At 38.0% G+C, this 25,138-nt stretch overlaps 4 protein-coding genes across 6 annotated transcripts in view; 3 read left to right on the top strand and 1 right to left on the bottom strand.

Annotated features, from left to right (window-relative positions):
• Nucleotides 1-155: 155 nt before the first annotated feature.
• Nucleotides 156-4,013, top strand: LOC144086985 (cell surface A33 antigen-like). Its single transcript, XM_077617199.1, has 7 exons — nt 156-365; nt 681-847; nt 1,396-1,609; nt 1,694-1,858; nt 1,999-2,115; nt 2,929-3,052; nt 3,134-4,013. Exons 1-7 carry the CDS (start codon nt 314-316, stop codon nt 3,804-3,806), a joined length of 1,512 nt encoding a protein of 503 aa, XP_077473325.1. The 5' UTR covers nt 156-313; the 3' UTR covers nt 3,807-4,013.
• A 726-nt stretch (nt 4,014-4,739) lies between these two features.
• Nucleotides 4,740-7,811, bottom strand: LOC144086846 (retinol dehydrogenase 7-like). Its single transcript, XM_077617003.1, has 5 exons — nt 7,712-7,811; nt 6,504-6,820; nt 5,541-5,799; nt 5,308-5,471; nt 4,740-5,205 (listed from the first exon to the last, which is right to left on the bottom strand). Exons 2-5 carry the CDS (start codon nt 6,814-6,816, stop codon nt 4,982-4,984), a joined length of 960 nt encoding a protein of 319 aa, XP_077473129.1. The 5' UTR covers nt 6,817-6,820; nt 7,712-7,811; the 3' UTR covers nt 4,740-4,981.
• Nucleotides 7,812-8,305: 494 nt separating this feature from the next.
• Nucleotides 8,306-13,395, top strand: LOC144086847 (histamine N-methyltransferase-like). The gene is made up of 7 exons (XM_077617004.1): nt 8,306-8,458; nt 9,320-9,466; nt 9,735-9,787; nt 10,190-10,297; nt 11,290-11,420; nt 11,723-11,816; nt 12,956-13,395. The coding sequence occupies exons 2-7, from the start codon at nt 9,330-9,332 to the stop codon at nt 13,315-13,317; spliced, it is 885 nt and encodes a 294-aa protein (XP_077473130.1). The 5' UTR covers nt 8,306-8,458; nt 9,320-9,329; the 3' UTR covers nt 13,318-13,395.
• A 105-nt stretch (nt 13,396-13,500) lies between these two features.
• Nucleotides 13,501-25,138, top strand: part of LOC144086848 (histamine N-methyltransferase-like) — a 37,039-nt gene continuing 25,401 nt past the window's right edge. For 2 of the 3 annotated variants that reach the window (XR_013304588.1, XM_077617006.1), the window contains exons 1-6: nt 13,501-14,934; nt 15,325-15,462; nt 16,104-16,156; nt 16,865-16,972; nt 17,073-17,194; nt 17,268-17,361. Coding sequence is in view for 2 of the 3 variants with exons in the window: in XM_077617006.1 (XP_077473132.1) it covers nt 15,329-15,462; nt 16,104-16,156; nt 16,865-16,972; nt 17,073-17,194; nt 17,268-17,361 (511 nt within the window). In the remaining variant the exon portion in view is untranslated. Of the gene's footprint in view, nt 14,935-15,324; nt 15,463-16,103; nt 16,157-16,864; nt 16,973-17,072; nt 17,195-17,267; nt 17,362-17,646; nt 18,122-25,138 lie in introns of those variants that run through there. The other variant, XM_077617005.1, reaches the window with a different exon arrangement.

Genomic DNA, 25,138 nt, shown 5'->3' with positions numbered 1-25,138 from the left:
ACGGTTGGCAGCGATGATCGCTCTTCCATTCCAATTGGACGTCTATCATAATCAAGGCCCTGAAACAATGATTAAACGGTCTTCCTGAACGTTAAATAGTAAAACATTTTAATGACAATAACTTGGTTCTTAAGACAAAGAATGAATTATGTTCAATCCTCATTGGTGGTTTGGTGTCACATGACCTATATACCTGTTGACTTATTACCTGGAAGATTGAAACTCTTCACACCTGACTAAGCACTCACTGAGAAGGTGAGGTCCATATATCTTCCAAGGACTTCACTTTTATACTTAACATTTCATTTAAATTATGATGGCAAATCAACGATTTCAATGGCAGAATCTTCTTCTGATACTAACAGGTATCTTTATATTTATTTCTTGTTACTTTCCTACAATCATCACCACACCTCTATTGTATGAGTGTCAATCATTAATCCAACGGTCTGTCGTTAAACCGGAAGCAAGTTATACTTTGCTTTTTATATTAAGGAACTCTTTTTGATATAATATGTTGAAAAAATGGACTTGTATGCTACACACATTATTTGTATTTTAAAGGACTAACAATATGTTTGACCTATAACCGATCATTTTCTTTAATTTGGTGGAATTACATTTCTAAATTAATTTCAAGGTATACCAGATTTAATTTGTCTGTTTTCATTTAATTTCAGTGCTACCTGCCTGCAGAGGTTTACATGTTTCAATCCCACAGGAAGAATATGAGGCCGCAAGTGGCGAAGATATTACTCTGACATGTTCCTTTATTCCGGCAAACCCCGATTTTAAAATGCTGGTCGTCACTTGGGAAGCATATCCGGACGTTGTCGATGATCCTATGGTGAATAATTAATGAAATGTCTTTGCATTTGTTCATTCAGCTCTCAAGAACGTTAATTTACATTTGGGACACTGCGCAGGGTCTCAAACATGTGGCCTGGGGGCTCAATTATGGACCGCAGGATATTGTTTTGTGCGTCTTTATTTGATATCTAAATGAAGTGCTTTAAAAATATATATATTTTCAATAATCACTACAAAAGAAGCTATCATAGCTCAGGCTAATGTCAGTTTATAGCCATTTTTGGTCAATTTGTTAGCTAAAGTGAATTTGTTAGCCAAACTTGTTTTGGAGACCTAAAAAATGTCCAAATTTTATTCGTTCAGGCTTTGAAACAACAAATATGTTCATTTTTCATCTTAATTTATTTAAAACATGTAAATCTCAATTTTGTAACCAGCTACTTAGAAAATTAGAGTAATTCTATTTATTTAGTGGACTATTTGCAACTGTTTTTGTGGACTTTTTCATAAGGCCCCCAATTGAATTAAGTTTTAGACCCCTGATTCCCTGTATCCTCTATCTTTATGTTTTTTTTATGCCCTCAGAAAACTGTGGCCACCTATTTTTTAAACAATGCAGTGGACATAGCACCCCCATATGAAGGTCGGGCGTTCATGGAAGTAGATCTTGCCCAAAAACAGAGTACATTGCGTCTGGCAAAGCTAACTGTACAGGACAGTCGTCACTTCCAGTGCAGTGTTAAGATACCAAATGACGACGAGGGAACTACCGCAGCTTCTGCTTCTCTTCTTGTGCTGGGTAAAAACAATGCATATGGTCAATCCTCTGTCTAACACAACTAATTATCATTATTACTTTATGATTTTTTTTTTATTGCTGCAGTTCGCCCTTCTAAGCCTCTGTGCAGCCTGCAGGGAACTGCTGAATATTGGCATGATGTCACTCTAACCTGCATGTCTGAGGAGGGCTCCCCTAAACCGTCCTATGGATGGAAGAGCTACAGTGTAGAAAGCATACCCAGGCCTTTTCCACCCAAGACTACGGAGAGTATGTTTATTTTACACCAGTTCTTTCTCTTAGAATTTTATAGAAAAACTAGAATATCATATTGAGGAAAAATGCTGCAAATCAACAGATATCAAATGGGATTAAACTACAAAACATGACCCACTTTCTTTACCTTACAGAGGATGGAGCTCTTTCCCTGTTTAACATTTCAAGAGAGACATCTGGATTATTTATTTGCACATCAACAAATCGAGTTGGATCCGAAAGCTGCAACTTCACTTTAGCAGTGATGCCTAGTGAGTGGCAACATCAAAACTGACATTTTCTGCATTTGCTTCTAGCGAATATTTGGGAAAATTACTATCATGACACGAGACAAAGCAACATAACTGTTCGACTTGATTTTAACATTTTAAGTCACTTTAGTCTCAGTTTCCGTCAAAATAAGAAATGTATTTTCATATATGCGTTTCACTTTGACCTCCTGACAAATGAGTGACACTAGGTAAGGGTAAAATGCACCTTGGACTGGTCGCCGGCCAATCACAAGTCACAAAGAGACGGGCAGCACTCTTATAATATATTTCCCAGAGGAATAATTCTTGTGTAGTAATTTTTCAATAACACAGAATTTCTGCTGTCATTTAAAAAAAAAGGCTGGAATTTCCAGGAAGTGGCTAACTAACATTTATCAATGCCGGTACTATTCATTTTAACTAGTCAAATGTGGGTATCCTGGAAAATAACACCCATTAACACATATGCATACATGGATGTGCCTGGGAATAACGGAAATCCCAAAATGTGTGCGCTTGTAATTGGTGCTATTTTTAAGCATTGTTTTCAGCATCAGAGGTTTACGAATTTTCCAATTTTCAGACTAAAATCTTTTTGACCAACTTTATTTCACATGAAAGTCAATTATATTCTAGCTGTTGTCTGTCTTTCAAGTGATAAATACCACATTCACATTAAAGTGAACACGCGCTAAGAAGGAATTAAACCCAACGCTGCCTGCAATAAAGTCAGAGGAATGAACCACAGTATGAGCAATGACTTTCCTTTAAAAATAAATGACAACAAATCTTGTCTGTTCTTCCAAACTCCAGGCAGCATGAACTCTGGGTCTACAATTGGTATAATTGTTGGTGTCATCGCCGGATTGATCGTACTTGGCATAATCATCTTCTTCTGCTACAAGAAAAGATCCCAAAAGGACAAGAATGCTCAAAGGTATGCCCTGTTTCTTCTTAGTTTCCAACAAGAGTGGAAGCAGCATTCAATTTGTAACTGTTTCTGTTCTTGATGTTCCAGTTCTTCTAGAGAAATTGAATTTTCAGATACTCCTGAAGACAGAACTCAGTACCAGGATGAAGAGTCTAATAGCGAAACAAAGAAATCAGCATACAAAGATGACTCTCCTCAAAGCAGTCATAATGCGCGAAAAGCTGAACTGAAACTGGCAGAGGATGGTTCCGATAGCGTTAGATATCAGAGCGAGCGAGACCAGATCGAACAATACAGAGGAAGTCGCGACAGGCTCGACGATCAACACAATCGTGGAAGTCGAGATCGCCTCGAAGACCGCAACGACTACAGGGGTAGTCGAGATCGCCTTGAAGACCGCAACGACTACAGGGGTAGTCGAGATCGCCTTGAAGACCGCAACGACCACAGGGGTAGTCGAGATCGCCTTGAAGACCGCAACGACTACAGGGGTAGTCGAGATCGCCTCGATGACCGCAACGACCACAGGGGTAGTCGAGATCGCCTTGAAGACCGCAACGACCACAGGGGTAGTCAAGACAGGCTTGATGATCAACGCAATCGTCACAGTCACGATAGACTCGATGTTCAGCGTTACGGTGGCAGCGGCGATCATCTTGAAGAGAGGGAAGACTTCAGAGGAAATCGCGACGGGCTCAGAGATCCACAGCCCCGTTATGGAGGAAGTCGTGATCGCTTGAATGACACCTATGAGCGCTAGCTCCTGATTTTAATGAAATTAATTGGATGCATTTTCTTACCTTTTTTCTACTACGTTTGTTTTTAGTAAGCTTTTTTAACATTTACTATAAATGATTGTGATTTTCTTCTGTCACATTTTAGAAAATTATAGAATTCTTGAAATGAGTTTTATGCTGTTGAAATTTCACAACTGATCTAAGTAAAGTACAACTATAATCAATCCAAATTTGATGGATTTTGTTCTCATTGGATTTACTTGACATATTCTCAAATAAGACAATGATTTAAAGATTTACCGAATATTTTATCAGTTTTTTAATGTCAGGTTTAACAATTTGTAAACATGCAAAAATGAAGAGGGGGAGGGGCTGGGGGGTACTGGCATTTTTCTCTCTCATTCTCTCTGTAAAAGTAAAGTGAATCATGAATGCCGACTCTGTTTTAGGATCAAATTAAAATGAACAGTATATATATGTATATTAAATTTCCTGATTTTCACCCTTTTAAATCAATTATAATTTTTTAATCATTTTTTTCTGTGTTTTAGTTCAAAAATAATTTAGTAAAATCTAAAAATATATATAAAAAGCTAAAATAAACATTGTTTTAGATCTATAAAAAACTGAATATTCAGGGCTTTTAAATCCAGTTCTTTTAATCAATTTATTTTAAAAAATCTAAATATATCTAAAATGGTCCGGCCCACATGAAATCGAGTTGACGTTAATGCGGCGCGCGAACCAACCAGAGTCTGACACCCCTTGTGTAGAGAAAGTGACCATCTTCTTATTAGAAACACAAAAAATTGACCAGAATATCCTCTCAATTTTCCTCTTGTGTTGAGTTGTGCAATGTGTATTCTTGGACACATGTATTGAGGAAGATCTTGACCTAACTTGAACTACAAGACAGTGACGTCTCAGCGCATGGAACAAAAAAAATCACTTCAATGTTCTCATGTGCTTATGCCAATAACATTTATTCATTTTGAAGTGGAAAATTCTGGTATACTTGAGCATGCTACATACTGTGGATATAAAAAAAATCTTTGCACTCTGATTGGATGTCTCACGGTCTTTCTTTTGTAAATATAGAAGTAACAATAGAAATTTTCAAAAGTATTATGCAATGCTATGGCGACGTGGTACGTTAAGTCGAAATGTCAAGAATTAGGTACGATGTCCTCCACGGATTTTACAAGACGGACGCTTTAATCTTGGGGTTGGATTTAAGCAAGAGGGTGTCTGTGATGAAGGTTGGCATGTAGGACAGTGGCAGCCAGACAAACTTGGCGTCCCATCCCGGCGAATAACGGGTTCGAGGGTGGACAGCTGCGATGGCGTGCTCCATGCATCCCACTACCTTCATCAGGTTGCTGTCCGTCAGCAATTGGAATCGTTTGGCTATCGTTATAAATGCTGAAGTGGAAAAGATGCACAGGCATTAAAAAAATCACTACTAATTCGTCATATTTTCATTGCGTGTTTAACAAAGAACAATTGTGTGGATTCTAAACTCACCTCGCTCCATAAAGTCTGCTCCATAGTCGTCTTTCACATCCTGGGACAATCGATCCCAGAGCTTTGTCAGGTTATTTTGCAAGATCTGAACGTTGGTCACGTTCGTTTTAAAGAAGCCGGGCTCGATGCATGACACCTTAACTCCAAACGGCGCAGCGGTCAAACTGAATTCAAAAAAATGACGGCGACATTGCCTTGAGGAACAAAAGGCGTGCCGTCGAGTTTAGTCTCACCGCAGGCTGTCATTGAATGCCTCCACACCGTATTTGGACACGCAGTACGGGCCTCCAAAGGGGCTGATTCGCCCAAACACACTGGCCACGTTGACCACTCTACCTCGGGCCTTCTTGATAAGAGGGAGGACGCTGAGCGTGACATCTATCACGCCTACCAGATTGACAGCCAGCATGCCCTTGTAGTCCTCAATAGTGAGCCAGTCTGTCGGACCCGACGGCACGCCCACACCCGCGTTGTTCACGACAGCCCAAAGACCTGAAAAAGGAATTGACCTTGGAGAGCACCATAAACAGTTTGTACTTCACATTTGTAGTTTTTTTTAATAAATGGTGCTCCTGTGTGGGGTTGGCCCGGTGGATGAGTCTGTTAGCGTGTCAGCCTCACAGCTCTGGGGTCTTGGGTTCAAATCCAGGTCATGTCCAGCTGAGTGGAGTTTGCATGTTCTCCCAGGGCCTGCGTGGGTTTCCTCCCACATTCCAAAAACATGCATGGTTGGCTGATTGGACACTCTAAATTGCCCCTAGGTATAGATGTGTACAGCTGGGATAGGCTCCAGCACCCCCGTGACCCTTGTGAGGGTAAGCGCAACGGAAAATGAATGAAATTCAGAAATGTGAAGAAAAAATAAGAATAAATAAAGTTATCTAATCTAATCTAATCTAAAATCAGAATTGTAAGTTTATGGCCATCAAGTGGGGGAAAATGTGAAAAAATGTTGACAGGTCAGAAATAAATTTGAATTCTGAGATTAAAATGAGAATTTTGACATAAAAAGCAGAATTCTGACTTTAAAGTCAATATTCTTACCTAATGGTTTTAATTAAATTCAGCCCTATTGGGAAAAAAGGTGATCAAGATTCTGACTTTACAGTCAGAAGTCTGAGAACACAGACAGATCTTGCTGACCTTTTTTTCCTTCAATGGCCCTCATCCTCTTCCATAAATTGAACAACACTTACCTTTCTGGCCCACAAGAGTGTTGATGAGCTCCGTGGCCCGTTTGACGCTGGCAGAATCAGTGACGTCCACGTGAAGAGTGCTCATTCTGTCAGAACTGGTCTTTTTGAGCTCATCTTCGCCTTTCTCAGTGTAACAACCAGCAATCACATTGAAGCCCAGCTTATCCAAATGCTTGGCCAGGAGATGCCCAAAGCCACTATCGCAGCCCGTGATGTAGACATATTTGTCTCCTTTGTGCCCCACACGTTTGGACTCCTGAAACCACCTGTAGGCAAACCACACAGCCAGGAATCCCAGGATGTACAGGAACATTTCTCTGGTGGAGCAAATCAGAGTTAAAATAAAAAGAGTGCAAATGCTGTCCCAGTATTTGTGTTGTCAGAGTGTGTGAACTCTTAGAACTAGTAAATATTTGACTAAAAAGGGCAAAAGGGCAAATGTTCCGCTTCTGAAGCACCAGTCTCAGTCTGATATAATTCATTTTTTAATAGATAAATTGTTTTTTTTAATTTTTGCATTTCTAAATGACATGGCATTAAAAAACAATATAGTAGAGTTCTATAAGAGTTAATCCTTTAAATCACAAATTGTTTTCTCAATTATTTTTGGATTATTTAATATAGGATATGGGTATAAACGTTGGGGTCGGGGGGGGGGGCAATTGAGGCCCACGGGATAACAATTTGTGGCTTCCATTGGACATCTAATTGTAGTATTAGTGATGTCTGCAAGTATTTTGGGAAAGACATGATAAAGATGGTCTGTATATTTCTTTTAAATAATACTAACGTTAGAAACAGCAACCACGTGTGGCAGACAAGTGCACTTACAACTTTATAAGCAGAAAAACAAATCAGATCCTAACTTGGATGTAAGCCCTACTATACTGTCATGTTTTTTTTTTAATTTCTGGGTGTGGAAAGCAGACGACAAAGAGTGTTGGTGCACAAACTTAACTTTAATGAAAAAACAACAATAGAAAACTAGCAAAAAATAACCAAGAAACTAACTCAACGGGGATATAACCAAAGACAACATGTATAATGACAATAATAGTATTCAATTAAAAAAAAACTTTCAATATACTCACACTCAACCACCAAAACCCCAACAAAACATCGCAACTAGTTAACGGATTGACTTAACTAGTGACATTTACAATGCACAGTTTTCGATTTAATGCAGAAGATAGAAAAACACTACTTGCCTAAAGCCTGCGGTCAAAGTGAGCCGTCGTTTCTCTGTCCCAAATCAACCCAGACGGATTTCTTTTTTGGGTGCCCTCTTCCTTCAGGTTTTATGGTAAGGAGGCAGGAAATGACAATAAATGTCACCTCCCTCTCATTGGAATCCTGCTTTGCAATTTAATTCAATGATAAGATGCCTAATTGACCAACAAACGCCACTCTTTAAATAAAACCGCATTTCATTTACTTGTGTCAAGAAAATTAAAACGACGCCACTGATTTTTTTGTACATTTAATGAGCCAGACGATGACGTCACCATGTATTTACAGCAAAGCGAAAATAATTAATAAAATCAATTTGAAATTGAAAAACTAAAAAGGGTAAGATAAACAAAAAGTAATTACCTATCACTTGTTTTGATTTGGTGTCAATCCGTTAAAGAGTCTAGGAGCTATTGAATAAAATAGGTGATAATAATAATGAAATAATAATTAACAAATGGAGTTTGCTATTGAAAAAATAGAAAGTGTACGATCAACAGAAGGTAATAACTCATCAATTGTGTCAATTTGGTGTTAATACGTCAAATGGCTTGGGAGCTATTTGCTGATATTTCTTTGACGGGCATACGGAAGTAAAGTGCCTCGCCACGCGTCTGTTTTGAATGGAGTTACCGTAATGCTCGAACGAACACGAACGCCCACTGTCTTGAGCGCACTACATTATCGTTTCCGACAGCGCTCATTTGCAAGCACAAGCTCATACAGTAAGTCGCGTGTTTATTGCATTGCATAGACATTTGTAATGTGTGCAAACAGGCAAATGTAGTTGGGCTACATGTTGGTTTGTAAGACACACACCTTCTGTTCTGCTCATTCCTGTTCTGTCAACACGACAACGGTTGTCTAAACAACTCAAATCTTCATTGTCTGAAATCAGGAAGAGATTATTCCAGCATTGAAATATGATCGTCACCGAGCTAACACTAATACAATAGTAACCTACATGTAAGAGTTCAACAATTGTGCTATTTAATGCTCCTGTGACCACTTAAAAACAGAGAAACACTCTCTATTATGAAATTAAAACACGCCTATCTCCAGTTTTCTTTGGTGTGGTAGTGCCAAAAAGGAACCTGTGTTACCTTGTGAGATCTAGTACAAAAAAATATCCATTAATAAAATAAAAATAAACATTAAGGATTGGCAAAATTAAAGATGGGATGCTCAGGACTGGATTTTTAACAATAATATTGTTATTTTTGTGTTTGGAATCCCATTTTCTAGTCCTGTAAATTATACTGCAACTCATTGTTTGAGGTTTTTTATTGATGGCTAGGTTTAGGGTATTGATAATTACTGCACATAATCCTGTTAATTCAAGATATGTGCACAAAGTGGTGCATACATTTGACTGAACACAACATACTTCATCTGCTAACAATCAATGTGGATCCGCTCATCCCCTTTAAATGTTGCATAGAGACATATCAATGAGAACAGACAACATGAGTACTGTAGGTACTATCAAGTAGAATTCAGGCCTAACGGCACATCTCTGTCATAATGCTAAAATGGCGATATCTCATCTTGAAACCATTTTTAAACTATTTTGATTGTTCTGCTAGATATAGTGTCATGGCATCTTCACTGAGGAGTCTTGTTTATGATGATAACCGGTACCAGAAGGCCTTCCATCTTTTTCTGCAACGCTCATCAGAACACCAATGTATGCAGGACTTTATTCACAACATGCTCCCCGACATAATAGACAGGTAATTTACCCCGTCCGCCTACTATGTGTGCTGTCACACTTGGCTGGATGATTTAATGGTGGGAGGCTGGACCAAGGTCATTAATACTTCATGAGAGTGTGACTGTATAGTTTAAGCCATGATGTGGTGTTCCACCGCGAATGTTATTCTACGCTGAATGATAAAAGCTAAGAAACCGGAATAATAAAGCTCGCAATATGACATTTACAGGCACATTTTTAAGTGCTTGCAAATTGTGAGAATGTGATGGCTGCTCTTCTCCCCACAGCATCGGGAACGGAAAGTCTAGTCTTAACGTCATTGGAGTTGGAAGTGGGGATGGTAAGAGATCGCCTTTATCATAGTGGGAAAACCTTCACATTTAATGGTAAGCTGTAGAACTGAATAATGCGGTCACCTAAGGTGAGAAAACGTTCTTGTGTTGGTAACTGCATTGCCATGGCATTCAATGCCAAAGCAGTAAAAAAAAACACTCCCAAGTGTTTTTGCTTATCTATTTACTTGCCTGATAAATCTTTAACCGCAGTCACAGACCAGATCAGTTCGTTCTTTCTATGTGAGCACAACTTTCCCAAGATCTGTCAATCTGTATTTATTCCAAAGCCAATCCTTTCCATTTAAAATCAGTATGTTGTGACATGGGTTAAAGGACACTAAAATTTAATCAAAATGAAAATCATTTAGCCAATGTATATTTTAAAATAAAACTGTTGCGGCCTGTAGGTCGCATGGACTTGGAAATGTTCTCGGAGCTCTGTCTGAAGCACCCTGGGGTGACGGTGGCCAACGAGGTGGTGGAGCCCAGCAGCCAGCAGCTTCATAGCTACAAAGGTAGGTCGTCATCTGTTTTTTAGATGGCAATCAGATTACGATTAAGGTGGATTAATCCATTATAAAGACCGAGTACGCCCTAGTTTACTACATAAATGAATTGTAAAGGTTCAATGTTTTTAGATACAGTACCTCCAAAATTACCATTTGAATTGATTTCCTAGACTTTTATATCCACTCTACGTGCAAATAAGACATAAATCTTTTCAAGACTGTTGAGTTCCCACTAAATTTTTTTGACATTCACCTCCTAACTTGTAATTTTATGTTGCAAGTCATGCCAGTGATTCTTGCTGATTTGTAACGTACATTTATTCACTCAGACACTTTGCTTCTAATCTTTGTTTTACATAACCTAAATCACACATGTCAAAGTGGCGGCCCGGGGGCCAAATCTGGCCCGCCGCATCATTTAGTGTGGCCCGGGAAAGTAAATCATGAGTGCCGACTTTCTGTTTTAGGATCAAATTAAAATGAAGAGTATAGATGTATATTAAATTTCCTGATTTTCCCCCTTTTAAATCAATAATTCTATTTTTTTAATCATTTTTTTCAGTTTTTAGTTCAAAAATCATTTTGTAAAATCTAAAAATATATATATAAAAAAAGCTAAAATAAACATTGTTTTAGATCTATAAAAACTGAATATTCAGGGTTTTTAATCCAGTTCTTTTAATCCATTTATAAAAAAATAATAAATATTATATCTAAAATGGTCCGGCCCAAGTGAAATCAAGTTGACGTTAAAGCGACCCGCGAACCAACCCGAGTTTGACACCCTTGACCTAAATGGTCTGAATATAAACATTCATTCATTCATCTTCCATTCCGCTTTTCCTCACAAGGGGGTGCTGGAGCCTATCCAAGCCAACTTGGGGGCAGCAGGCATTGAATTGGTTGCCAGCCAATCACAGGGCAGAATATAAACATCATTAAAAAAATGTTTTGTCATTGTTTTGATACAACTCTATATTTCTCATCCACAAATGCAGTGATGGTGTCACAGAAGTCAGATTTGGATTATATCACATTTCAATGGAACAAAATGACTGCGTCTGAGTTTGAGGAGCATTGGAAGTTAAAGCAGACGACAAAAAAAGCTGACTTCATTCACATGATTCAGGTAAATACTTAAATTTGCTGTTTTGTTGTTGTTTTGAGCAGGTTTGTTTTGTCTAATTCTTACATTTAGTCCATTGGATGAAAATGTATAGTCAGTCATATTTTAGTCATCAATGTGTCTTTGAGGTAAATTTAGTTATGTTTTAGTTAATTTAGTTACTTTCTTTTTTAAATGTAAACTTGATAATAAGTAGTTCTCATCTTCGGTTTCAATATTGCCATTAGAAAATCTGCTGCTGTCTCTGAATAAGGCTTTCCACGAATTCAAATGTGATACTTATTGATCTGTTGTGAAATCGACAGATGCTCTACTATGTCAAGGATGTGCAAGCGACCGTTACATTCTTCCGCAATCTTCTTGACAAGAATGGGAAGCTACTCATTATTTTGGTCTCTGGTAAGGGATAATATTCTCCTTTAGTATTCACAGTATATAAGACAAACTAAACAGTTTTGTTACAAAATTATAGAATTTGTAGAAAGATTCATTTAGTTTTGCCTGCCATTGATGTGGGATCACTTTTAAGGTACATTCGTGTTCACAGACAATACAATACATACCTAATATATTTAGTCATTAATTTTGCAACTTGTGGCTTGGGGGTGGCGTGGTTAGCTCCTCAACCTCACAGTTCTCAGATCGAGGGTTCGATCCTAGGTCGGGACCTTCCCGTGTGGAGTTTGCATGTTTTCCTCAGACTTTTGTGGGTTTTCTCCGGGTACTCTGGTTTCCTGCCACATTCCAAAAAACATGCAGGGTAGCCTGGTTGAACACTCTAAATTGCCCCTAGGTATGATTGGTTGTCCGTCTCCTTGCGCCCTGCGATTGGCTGGCCACCAATTCAGCCTTTTTTCGGTGAAGTGACTATTTTTGGTAATATATATTTTTTAGCTTTTATTAGTCACGAATATGAATTTTAATGCTTTATTACTATTGTTATGTTTGTATTCATAAATATATTTTTAATTTTTTAAACAATTTCACAGAATTTTACTCTTTGCCTTTGACTACAATAGGCTTCCAGTGCATTTGAACTGGTTAAACTGGCTGTGAATTCTGAAAAACGGGTTAGGGTTAGGAAGAAGAAGCGTAAGAATTTGCACAAGTGAGCATACAATGTGACCCGAGCGGATCGGAAACCAAAACAACTGCGTAAGAATTTGCAGAATAAGCATCATCATTTATTTATAAGGTAAACAGAGCAGCCGTATTTTTAAACAATAATGCGATTATTGCCATCTGCCGGCGTCCAAGTCGAAGCAATTTATGACTCCCTTGTAGATCTTCAGATCAACAGCCTCGGCCTGGAACAAGGTGTCCTGTTCAGTCAATAGTCCTGAAACCAATTAACTGGCCTCGAAAGCAGCTGTGGGGGAAAGTGTCCTCGTGCTTACTTGGTCCCATCATAAAGCACAAATTAATTTATAGCTTTATTACCTATTAAAATGCTTAATGAACATATAGAAACATCCCAGAATAAACCCAACAAATATAATACAAATACATGGTTTTGTCTTCAATATGATCCGTTTTAGGTGAGAGCGGTTGGGGGAAGTTGTGGCAAACTTTTAGAAGTCAGTTCTGTGTCAGCGATATAAGTCAATGTGTGACCACGGCAGACGTGAAAAGCATCCTGGACTCGGAGGGAGTGCACTATAAGAACTATGTGCTACCTTCTGAGATGGATATCACTGAGTGTTTCACCGAAGGTGATGAGAGCGGAGAGCTCCTGCTCGATTTCCTCACCGAAGTGGATTGCTTCAGCCAAACAGCAACACCTCAACTTAAAGCGGATGTCATGAAGTTATTGCGAGACCCGGCTTGTTCTCGGGAGACAGACGGAAACGTTTTTTTCAATAACAATCTCGAGGTGATTGTTGTTGATTCAGCCACATAAGAACGAATGGGAATCCAATACAGATGCATACCTGTCAACCTCTGCCGATAACTGCCCTTATAAATGATTATGATTCCCCTTACAAACCCCCCAAAAACTTTACAAACACCGTACGACTCGTACGGTGTTTGTAAGTTTTTTTGGGGGGTTTGTAAGGGGAATCATAATCATTTATAAGGGCAGTTATCGGCAGAGGTTGACAGGTATGCAGATGTCTAAAATAAGCAAAAAAATACATGTGAAAGGGGGAGTTTGTAGTTTTAAAACCACTTGTGTGTTTGTACTATTTGAATGTAGTCTATGCTGGATGGTTTCATAAAATTATACTGAGGCCAGAAAGAGAGGATTTAAAAAAAAAAATCATTTTACTAATGTACCACTGACAGTTTTAACAATATATAAAGAAAACAGTGTTGCAGCGTTATCAATACTTGTCCAATACCATCACTAGTATTGGTATCGGTACCAATAATGCATCAAAATCTCATGATCGGAACGTGCGAGTACTAAGAAATAATGTGACAAAGCTGTACAATGTGTACGTTTTGAGAATTGTATTTCAAAACTGAATGTTGCCATGCCCAATATGATGATAGATGTCCTATCATATGGCATCCAATTTTCATTCTGCTGTGAATTTAAATGATTTTATCAATCGTAGGTGTCCAATCCATTTAAAGGGGGAGGATGACAGCAATTGAACAGAAAATGAGTTCAGCAGTGTCTTCTGAGATGATAACAATTACTGTACATTCAAGTAAATATGCAGTAATTTAGTCATAAAAGTATTTTTAATTTAAAAAAACATGACAATGGTGCTGTACTGGCATTTGCTGATACAATTTTTAAAAAATCAATTTTAAGAGTGATTGTACATAGTGTGCAAATAATAGTGCAGTTTCATTATCTTGAAATTATTAATTGTTTCGTTTACATTGAAACATTTTGTCAAACTGAAATTTCATCTGATTCAACAGGAAATTTCAGTCATAGCAAATCATGACAATTAAATAAAGGAATAAAATGTCTTTTAAGTACATATGCTTTCTTTGTTGTCTCTCTGACTGATGCAGCTACATCCTAAAATTATATTCATTTCCCTGTTTAGCAATCAATTTAATCCTTTGGAATATTCCTATATTGTCAGCCAACCGGTTAAATAAGAACAAATATTTTATTTGCCATAACATGTCCATGTCTAAACAACAATTATGTGAAGTTAATGAGCATAGCTGCACCTACTTCTCAAAAACAGAATTCCGCAGAGATGTTTTTCCAAGGCGTTTCCTGATGATCAATTTAAAATTGCCTAATAACAACAGGTAAAATTGGTAAAGATGTGGACTTCATGAAATAATATATTAATTCATATCCGATGTGTTGAAAATAGGGGAAAAATCATGTATCCAATTAGTTTAAACTGGAAGGACAGGCTGTCACCAGTGATTTCTAGCAAATAACAACCAACAAGTTCAACAAGTTCCTTCTGAAATGCATAAACCAGGGCGTATCCTTTACTAAGAGATGCACAATTCAAGTAGACTACTAATACTTGCAGGCGCCTGAGGTGACTTAACAACAACAACAACAACAACAACGACGACTGACGCTCACACGGTAAGTCTTATGATAAGTAATCAGAAATTAAAACCCGTCAGAATGTCAAAATTAAAGTAATAAATAATCGCATTCCTTTCACTGTTTAACGTTTATAAATATTACATATATTGTAACAGTATAATAATACATTAATAAATTACATCTTCAAGTCACGATCAGCAATATATCAAATTGTGCTTAAATTTATAATTTGAAGTTCGACGTAATGTTTAATGCAGGTGCGTAGAGTGGAAAATCATGTTTAAAACTCGAGTGTAACGCTTGTTTAGTCCTTATCTACAGCGATATATCGAGGCCCTCAGTGCTAAACAAGGTGCTATATAAGATAAAAAAAACGAACATTTTGTTTTCATGTATTGCGAACGCTGTTGACTTCATGCTTTTCAGAATCATGGCGACAGAGATCAAGCAAAGCATGTATGAGGGCATCGAAGTTCAACATTTTCAGTTCTTTCTGCAAAATTCGGATGAGCACGAAGGCATTCTTCAATTTCTCCTCAAGTACCTGCCCGAACAATTCAAAAGGTACTCAGAGTTTCTAATTTATTAGCCACGCGGACTCTAACAATAATGGAACACAACCAGGGTTTAGTTTTGTGTGTGTGCGTGTGTGGAATTACTTTAAAGATAAATTTAAAGTCCAGTGACGTAGATGGACGTCCAAACCATTTAAATTCAGAGGGATGGCAATCCAAATGGATTAGACGTCTATTGCCGTCAATGGTAGCGAATGGGAGACGGAATGGGAGATGGAAGCCATTTTTTTTTAGAAAATCTGGTTAATCTACCACTGTTAAAAGAAGCCGATAAATTAAAGATAAAATTACTTCTTGGGATCCAAACTCACCCACATTCTTCATGAATTGCCATTATTGATGGAGAACACAACACGCATCCATTCTACTTTATTCTACTATATTATATAAATCTCATTATACTTGTATAATGCCAATAAAAGCATTTCAATTCAAATCAATGCTAAACCAAACTCTCATGCTTAAAGATCAGTAAAATAGTTGACTAGATTTAAAATCAGTCGACAACAAAGCTGACCAGTTCAAAACATGAGTGGGATTTTTTGATTTCTGTATATAACATTTGACCGAAATGTTCTCCAATTATTTTAATACCGTATGGTCATTAAATCCAACTTTTTTTTGGTGCAGAATTTCAGCAGATAAAAGCAGTCTGGGTGTTCTCGGTGTTGGAAGTGGTGGAGGTAAGGGACAGTTGAAATGCTGAAGCGGTTATTTGTTGCCATTTTGTAGATCTAATAGATATGAATATTTTTCCATTTACACTCACATCTACGGACAACTTTGAGTGTCTAACCATGCATGCAAGAAATGTGGGAGGAATCCGGAGTACCTGGAGAAAACCCATACAGGCACGGGGAAAACATGCCAAACTCCACACGGGACTGTCCGAACCTGGGATTGAACCCTTGACCTCAGAACTGTGAGGCAGATATGCTATACAATCTTTTACAGTGGCACGTTAGTGCTTTATTGCATTATTTTTAAAACCACATACAACGACAAGGTAACCCCAGTAACCATGCATACTTGATCCAACTGAAAAAAAAACCCAAACACACATTTTTAGTGTTTTTGTACATTTTTGTAAACAATATCCTAGAGTTCATATCAAAAACACATTATGGCAAGTAACAAAAATAAGGCATATAACATGAGAAAACAAAAATCCTACAAACGAGGCATCTAGAATGCAACACTGCTTTGCAGGGATGTTTTGTACATTAAAAATCCAACGAAAAGAAAAATACATTATGCATTTTGACAAGTCACTTGCTCTATCATTGTAAACACAGGCAGTGTAAAAAATGATAACAATGTCAAAACTACTCTACAGATATTTCCACTACATGTATTATATGTTGAGGAACTAAATTTTTGACTTGTTTTAGGTGAGTTGGATGTCAAAATGCTATCTCTCCTGCAATCCACTTGCTCCAGTCTACCCATCACTGCTGATATTATCGAGGGAAGCACTGAATTGCTTGCCAACTTTAAAGGTATGTACAATTCCCAGTGAGGGTTGAGTTGAACAGTGACTCTTATGCCATGTTCTAATAACCATTTTTATGATTTTTGAATTCTATATTATGTTCTCAGCATTGGTAGCAATGACCGATAATCTTCAGAAGATACCATTCACATGGCACGTCATGCTCAGCGAAGATTACAGAAAGCAAGTCAAAGACTTAAAGAAATATGACTTCATTCACATGATCCAGGTAGAATCCATGCAGGTTAACACTCTTAACTGATGTTAAGTGAGAGATTTTTTTCCAAATCTGTGTTTTACAGATGATTTACTACGTCGACGACGTGACAGAAACGATCAAATTTTACCACAACATTCTGAAGAAGAATGGCAGGCTCATGATCATAATAGAAAAAGGTAAGCCTCGTTTGTATGGCTGTAAATGAACACCTCTATTTATGACTGGATTTTGTTTCCAAGACAACACATATTACCAACTGTGCAAAATATGAAAATTTGAAGAAAAAAAAAATCTATAGATTACACCAGCATCGATCAAAATAACTAAATTGCATAGTTGACTGTTGCCAGGTTGAATTTGTATTGCTCAACCCTTTGTGCCCGCAGCGAATGCAATCCTTTTTAGCTTCTCTTTGATTTGTAATTTAGAGTTTTAATTCAAATGAATACATGTTGATACAGCCTCTGCTGCCGGGGACATTCTCTGGAGGACATTCTCAAAGGAGCTGTGCAATGAAACCATCCCTGTGTATTACTCATCCCAAGATGTCGTAGCTTCCTTGAAGACTCTGGGTCTCAAATATGAGGAACATTTCATCCCCAATACTTATGACATCACAGAGTGCTTCGATCATAACAGCAAGACTGGACAGCGTCTGCTTGCTTTCATGACGGCGAGCAATGATTTCTCTCAGTCGTTCACGCCACAAATAAGAGCTGACATCTTAAATCTTCTCAGAAACAAGTGTAGCGCTGAAAAAGAGGGCAGGATATATTTCAACAGTGGCTTAAGCCTTATCTGTGTTCATGCTTAAACTCGAGTATTACACATACTCAGTGGCGGGCCGTCAGGGCCTTCAAGGCCTTCTCTGCTGGCCTAAGAAATATCTGAATGATATTTTGTCCATGAATACTTATTAAATAATTCCAAATTGTCTGTTAGCTTCCTTTCATTGCTTTTCCCCCTGGTTGCACTGCTTCCAGATGTGTGTTTTCATATTGAAGCATTTAATATTATTATTATATTATTATGAAATCACATTTCAGCCATTATTTGTTGCCAAGGTCAGAAATCTGCCTCAAGGCCTTCACAATCAGTTCTGCAGGCTCTGCTGCATTAAACAAGCGTCGCTAAGACTGTTGCTTTAAACAATCAGATTTCGAGGGTTCCACAATGCATTGTCGCAGGCGTAGGGATACGTCATCGCTTTCACCAACTATGAGGCTAGTCATTAGCCAGAGCTACCAAACTGTATTTGGAGAGGGCTGCACAAGCAAATATATTGTTGTGTTGATTTAAAGCCATTTTCAAGACGGACTATGCCAGAAATACGACAGGACAGGCTCGACTTTCAGCATTAGCTTCGATGGCGATAGAAAAGAAGGAAGAAAGAAAGGAGGATGGATATTGTGTACAGTTAAAAATGATTTTTCAGGTAGAACATGCAAACATCACATAGTGAGGATCCACCTGGGATCGAACCTTCAACCCCAGAATTGTGAGACCGACATGCTAACCACTCACAGTGGCGCCTTCAGCTATAAATTGGATTGGATTGGATAACTTTATTCATCCCGTATTCGGGAAATTTCGTTGTCACAGTAGCAAGAGGGTGAGGATGCAGAAATAGGAAAGGCATTTTAGACATAAATAGATAGGTAATAGGTAAGATAATAAATAAATACATGATTAAATATATAAATAAATAAGTGTGTTGCTGAAATACACACACACACACACATATATATATATATATATATATATATATATATATATATATACATACATATATATATATATATATATATATATATATATATATATATATATATATATATATATATATAAATATATAATACATACACTAAGATGTACATGCATGCATACGGTAGGCCATGTGTTTTGTTAAAGAGTTAAAAATACAAATATAAATGAGTAAATTGTTTATTTAAAAAAAATACATCAAAGCAGAAATACACTGTGGCCATTCTTTTTTAATTTACTAGCTCCGTTAAATGGTTGAAGTACAGGCCTATCCTAAGAAAACCTTTCATCCAAATCCCAACAGATGGCAGTAAATGTGCAGGAATGAAGCAAACTCCCTTTGTGTGCTTTAATAAACCATCCAACAGATGGCACAATGACTTAACATTCAGACAACAAATACAATTGCTCTAGAAAACACAAATAAGAATAATAGTTAACAAAAAACATACAGATCTCTTAAATGCTACTATTAATAACTGACTCAGAAAGGTAACATTTAACATATGATGTCACTGCACATGCACACACAGAACACATGTCAAACTGCTCAGGTCTTGTCTCGGGCGATCCAGTAAATGTGTTCTGGCTGCTCATTTACCTCATTAGCTTTAATAGATCAGTAATTGAAATTCATCAAAAATTCTTGTTCATGCACTCGCCCCGCACCTCCCTTCTCCATCCCCCACCGATGTCAGTGGGTTTTCAGCACCTGTTCAGGCTTCATTAAAAGAGGTCCTCACAGGGCCCTCGCACACTACCGAGTGACAGAGCATTAGTCACTGAGATAATCAACCTCAACGCACTGAAGCTAATTCTCTTTGAGAACTATGCATCGCGCATATCTTCTGAAGGCGTGGTATTATTACACGTGCTTCGTTTTGTTCTTATTGTGCCGGATATTTAGGTCATTTAGTACGGAATCCAGTCTTTCTTCCCCATTCTTGTCAGATGTTGCTCACGTGCCAACGCTCCGAGTTTGAGACAGCTTTAGGTGAATTTCTTCATCCGAACAGAAACCAACCTGCTTTGCTCCATCTGTTTGGCAAATAGATGAACTTTTAGCGTCTGGCTCAGGCTAATGAGCAAATATAATCGTTAATGTTTTTATTTGTTCTCTCTTTTTATGTAATTTATTATTTTGGCCTGTCTTCAACTCAAAGCTGAAACATTGCCTTGTTGAGAGTGCAGGTCTGAAATAAAAGGATGACCATTTGATCAAGCTAAACAAGAACTGCCTTAAAGGGTGAGACGACACCCAGTTAATGGAGAAAATAATGTGCAGCCCATAATATTTACTAGATTGGCTGACGTCTAGTGCCGTCAATGGCACTTCTTCCAGATTAAATCAATTCAACATTTTTCTCTCTTTTTTGTGAAGCTGCAGTCTTTGAATAAACAACAGAATATAAACAACTGGAGTATACACTAAACTTCACAAACAAGGTGGCACGTTAAAACTGTTCCAGAGCTTAAAGACACTTAGCCTTAGCATTCTCTGTGTCTAAGCAGATGAACAGGAACCCCCAAAAACAATGTTATTGAGGGGCACAACTAAAATGCCAGAATGTATTCCTGTTTCAAAACAATTTATAATACAATATTAACATACCTGTCAACCTCTGCCGATAACTGCCCTTATAAATGATTATGATTCCCCTTACAAACCCCCCAAAAACCTTACAAACACCGTACGAGTCGTACAGTATATCACTAGCCAATCATAGTTGGTGAAAGCGATGACGTATCCCTACGCCTGCGAGAAGGTATTGATGTATCCCTACGCCTGCGAGAAGGCCTTGGTGTCACCAAATCGAATTCTGATTGGTTAAAGCAACAGTCTTATCGACGCTTGTTTAATGCAGCAGAGCCTGCAGAACTGATTGTGAAGGCCTTGAGGCAGAATTCTGACCCTGGCAACAAATAATGACTGAAATGTGATTGGTTAAATGCTTCCATATGACAACACACATCTGGAAGCAGTGCAACCAGGGGGAAAAGCAATGAAAGGGAGCTAACAGACAATTTGGAATTATTTAATAAGCATTCATGGACAAAATATAATTAACATCAGTCTGTGATTCAGATATTTCTTGGCCAGCAGAGAAGGCCTTGAAGGCTCTGACGGCACACCACTGGTATTACTGATAAAACGAGGAACGGTGGGCTATTTGGTACGCTAATAAATTGTTAAAATAGTACCGGCATTGGGGAAAAATGTCTGCCCTTTCTGGGAAATACTGGGGATTTTAAATGATTAACTTTTTAAACCTTACCCATTAGAAAAAGTAATCCGAAACATAAAAAAATAATAATTTCTGTGCTATATTTCAATTTATTGTTGAAAATTCTTTCTGTTGTTTTCTTTGCCTTGTGATAATCCATTTTAAATGCCACAAAAAAAGCGGAACAACTTTTTAAAAAGTCTTTATATCAACAATCTCAACTTTTTTACTCCACTTGGTTATTGTCTGCACATTTGTCATAAACTGCCTGCATTCCACTTATCTTGGAGGACAAACCGTCGATGGCATCTGAGTATTCTTTGGAGCTTGGATATTCAGCGCTTGGCCAAATTCCCTCTTTAGATCTTATCTGCTTTAATATGGCTTCTCTCCTCGCCACACTGGCCAAGTCTTCTTCTATCAGCTATCATGTCAGAATAGCTCTTTGAGAGTTAGCTCCACATAAAGTGGTGCTAAAATACATCACACAACCTCTAATGGCCAGCCCTTGAAATATAGCTCTGATATCAGTCCAGTAAATGGCTGGCCTTTGTGACATATTTCATCCAGGAGAATTAGTCCTGTTTAAAAGATGCTGTTATATAGCAGCTGTCCTCCACGGGACTCCGTCCAGCACAATGTGGTTGTGTTGATTCACGACTCCCAAGATTCCTCGGCTGCATTTAATACAACTAGATAATAATAATGGAGGTTTTGAACAATTCTGTCAGTGATTTGGATTTTCTCTCTTTCTGAGTTTGAACTTTAGCGATGAAAAATAATGACAGGACGTGCCGGGTTGAATCAATCTAAGCCGATTCAGCACAAATCAAAAAGGGTTGGAAAGTAGAGAGTTGTTTTAATCACGTTTTTGTTTGGCTGTCTCATTAATCTAGTGGTTCAAGTCCTTGTTGGTAACATCCTCAGTACTGCTTTTTTGGGTGTAGCTATAAAAAAATAGTCTCATTTATTGGTTCATGTCATAATTCATTATAAGGAAGGCTCCAATTTTGAGAAACCCTAACATAATTTTTTAAAAACTGATTTTGAAGTGGGAATGTCCTACCTCGAGTATAAATAATTCAACATTTGCCAATGTGTGACCAGTAGGTTGTACAAACTTAGTTATACTCACAATTTATTGGCTAAAATTGTACTGGCGTTTTACAAATGTCTAAAAATGGCTATTTCACTTACTTCTGGAAAATAATAGCTTTTATCTTTATATATTTTTGTTACTTTTGCACGCCAGAATTTTGTCTTTTTAATTTATCAAACTAGATTCTTCTGCTGGTATTCATATGAACAAGGTATTTTCCATCCCTCTATTCAATTGCCTATCATTGACAATAGATGAGCCGCCTGATAGTGTAGTGGTTCACCCGCCTGACTTCGCGTTTCGATTCCCGCTGGTGGCGGTATGATTGTGAGTGCGATTGGTCGTCTGTCCCTTTGTCTGCCCAACTTCAGCTGAGTGGCGACCAGTTTGGGGGTTGTAGTCAGCTGGGATAGACCCCAGCAACCCCTGCAACCCCTTACGAGGATGCGTGGTACGGAAGATGAATGAATGACAATAAACGTCCCAAACTGTCAGGACAAATGTTCATTCGGCCCTCCCAGTCAAAATGGATTGGACGTCTACTGCCATCAATGGTGCCCAATGAAGTAAATGAGTAGTGAGAATTAAGGATTAATTCCCATTTTCTCCTTTCAGTAGTACAAAATTAACCTGTGAAATGAAACTCACTATTGAGACATGTACTAATGTTGTTGGAGTGAAAAATCAGCAATACTATTGCGCATTCATGCTTGAAATTGGCCAAATAAAAAAATTCGAATATGTAGCTTTGATACATTGGAAACGCAATGGAAACACTTTTTAGCAAGTGAACTCTATAGATCAGGGGTGTCAGACTCGGGTTGGTTCTCGGGCCGCTTTAACGTCAACTTGATTTCACGTGGACTGGACCATTTTAGATATAATATTTAGTTTTTTTTAATAAATGGATTAAAAGAACTGGATTAAAAGCCCTGAATATTCAGTTTTTTATATATCTAAAACAATGTTTATTTTAGCTTTTTTTAATTTGTTATATATTTTTAGATTTTACTAAATGATTTTTGAACTAAAAACAGAAAAAATGATTAAAAAATTACAATTATTGATTTAAAAGGGGGAAAATCAGGAAATTTAATATACATCTATACTCTTCATTTTAATTTGATCCTAAAACAGAAAGTCGGCACTCATGATTTACTTTCCCGGGCCACACAAAATGATGCGGCGGGCCAGATTTGGCCCCCGGGCCGTCACTTTGACACATGTGCTATAGATGTATATCCACTGAGGATGATTCTGTCCGTTCTGTTAGAGAAGTGATCATGACAGAACAATCCTGCCACAAGTTAATACCCACGGCGGGGATATTTGTACTTAATCCCTGTTATGAGAAAAGGACAATAAGACCTCACAGTTCCCCCCAGCCCTGCTCTGACTTTATTAGTCTTTCATACTTTAATCTACATGTATCTCATCTTTTGCCTTTATTAAATGCTGTTTCTGTCTCATTCACGTGATCTTAAATATCCGGTCTACTGGGCTTTAGCTTTAATGTACGTAAGAAATGAAGGTGAAAACTTTGGAGTTCTATTTCAAGTGCGACTCCCAGGAGTGACCCCTCTGCTTTAATAACTCATGAATACGATCCCTTGGCTCCCTTTTTTTATAACTCCGCTTTTCTTGATCTAACCAGCAACCAAAAATTCTATATGTAATCTTTTTTTAAAAATTCATTCAAAGGAACCCGAACTAATAATTCATCACTTGTTGAGCATTTTTGATGTAATATTTTTTTTATCTTTGAGCAATCAGTTATTATTGCATTTTTTACGATCATCATTACATACCAAATTTAGGAATGAATAAAATGTTAATGAAAATGTAACTTAATAACATTGAAAAGAATAACAAGTTTCCCACAGTGCTTAATAAACCTGACATGCCATTCGGCTTCTCTTTTTCTTTAATTTCATAGTCTCAGTTTTCTGAACCGCGTAATCCTCACTAGGGTCGCGTGGGGTGCTGGAGCCTATCCCAGCTGATTTCGGACCACAGGCCAAATAACCACCCACGCTCACACTCATACCTAGGGGCAATTTAGAGCGTCCAATCAGCCTACCATGCATGTCTTTGGAATGTGGGAGGAAACCGGAGTACCAGGAGAAAACCCACGTAGGCCCGGGGAGAACATGCAAACTCCACACAGGTGGACCGACATGGATTCGAACCCAGGAACCCCACTGTGAGGACGATAAGCAAACCACTCACCCGCAGGGCCGCCCTAATTTAATAGTATTTAACTAATTCCTTACCATTGATGGCGATAGACGTCCAATTAATTACAACTCTAATAAACGAACGTTCTTACGCCCCTCCCAATCAACAAGGATTGGACAGCTTGCGCTGATAATCAAAGCCAATGAGTTCGATGAGTGCCCCTATAAAGGGTTAAGTTCTCCGTTCCTGACCTTATTTATCTGGATGTGCTCCTGTGCAGTCGTTTGGAGAAAATCATGATTGATTTATAGAAGCCACTCTACATCTTCCTTACATTTGTTGCCGGGCTCTGCCGATATTTGTGTCTCACAAGATTCAATTGGACTTGCAAATCGATGTCGGTATTGATGGCTGTCAAATAAAACCCATTACAGTGAACAGATCTAATTCTTCATTTAGAATTGATTTCGTTTTCAATGACCCGTGCAAATTCAATGAAGCACACAACCACCACAGTGACGTTGCGCTAGGGAGACGTTATTCATCACCAACAAAATGTCCCGTCCTCGCACCCTAATAAAAAGCAGAGTAATGACACTTCTGTGGCTACTGTCACCACAACACTGCTTCATAAAGGATGACACAATTATATTTTACCAGCTTACCAAAAGTGCTGACACGAAAATC

Source organism: Stigmatopora argus, chromosome 13 (assembly GCF_051989625.1).
Source record: "Stigmatopora argus isolate UIUO_Sarg chromosome 13, RoL_Sarg_1.0, whole genome shotgun sequence".
In the NCBI taxonomy this organism is placed as follows: Eukaryota; Metazoa; Chordata; class Actinopteri; order Syngnathiformes; family Syngnathidae; genus Stigmatopora; species Stigmatopora argus.
This window is presented reverse-complemented; position numbering and strand designations above follow the sequence as displayed.

Excerpts from the sequence above, each read along its gene's own strand:
- LOC144086985 (XM_077617199.1), top strand. The coding sequence starts at position 314 with ATGATGGCAAATCAACGATTTCAATGGCAGAATCTTCTTCTGATACTA. Across the intron at positions 2,116-2,928 it reads CACTTTAGCAGTGATGCCTA|GCAGCATGAACTCTGGGTCT; the intron begins GTGAGTGGCAAC and ends TCCAAACTCCAG. Across the intron at positions 3,053-3,133 it reads AAGGACAAGAATGCTCAAAG|TTCTTCTAGAGAAATTGAAT; the intron begins GTATGCCCTGTT and ends TTGATGTTCCAG.
- LOC144086846 (XM_077617003.1), bottom strand. The coding sequence starts at position 6,816 with ATGTTCCTGTACATCCTGGGATTCCTGGCTGTGTGGTTTGCCTACAGG. Across the intron at positions 5,472-5,540 it reads GCATTCAATGACAGCCTGCG|TTTGACCGCTGCGCCGTTTG; the intron begins GTGAGACTAAAC and ends TTTTGAATTCAG. Across the intron at positions 5,206-5,307 it reads AGCAGACTTTATGGAGCGAG|CATTTATAACGATAGCCAAA; the intron begins GTGAGTTTAGAA and ends TTTCCACTTCAG.
- LOC144086847 (XM_077617004.1), top strand. The coding sequence starts at position 9,330 with ATGGCATCTTCACTGAGGAGTCTTGTTTATGATGATAACCGGTACCAG. Across the intron at positions 9,788-10,189 it reads TGGAGTTGGAAGTGGGGATG|GTCGCATGGACTTGGAAATG; the intron begins GTAAGAGATCGC and ends TGCGGCCTGTAG. Across the intron at positions 11,817-12,955 it reads ACTCATTATTTTGGTCTCTG|GTGAGAGCGGTTGGGGGAAG; the intron begins GTAAGGGATAAT and ends GATCCGTTTTAG.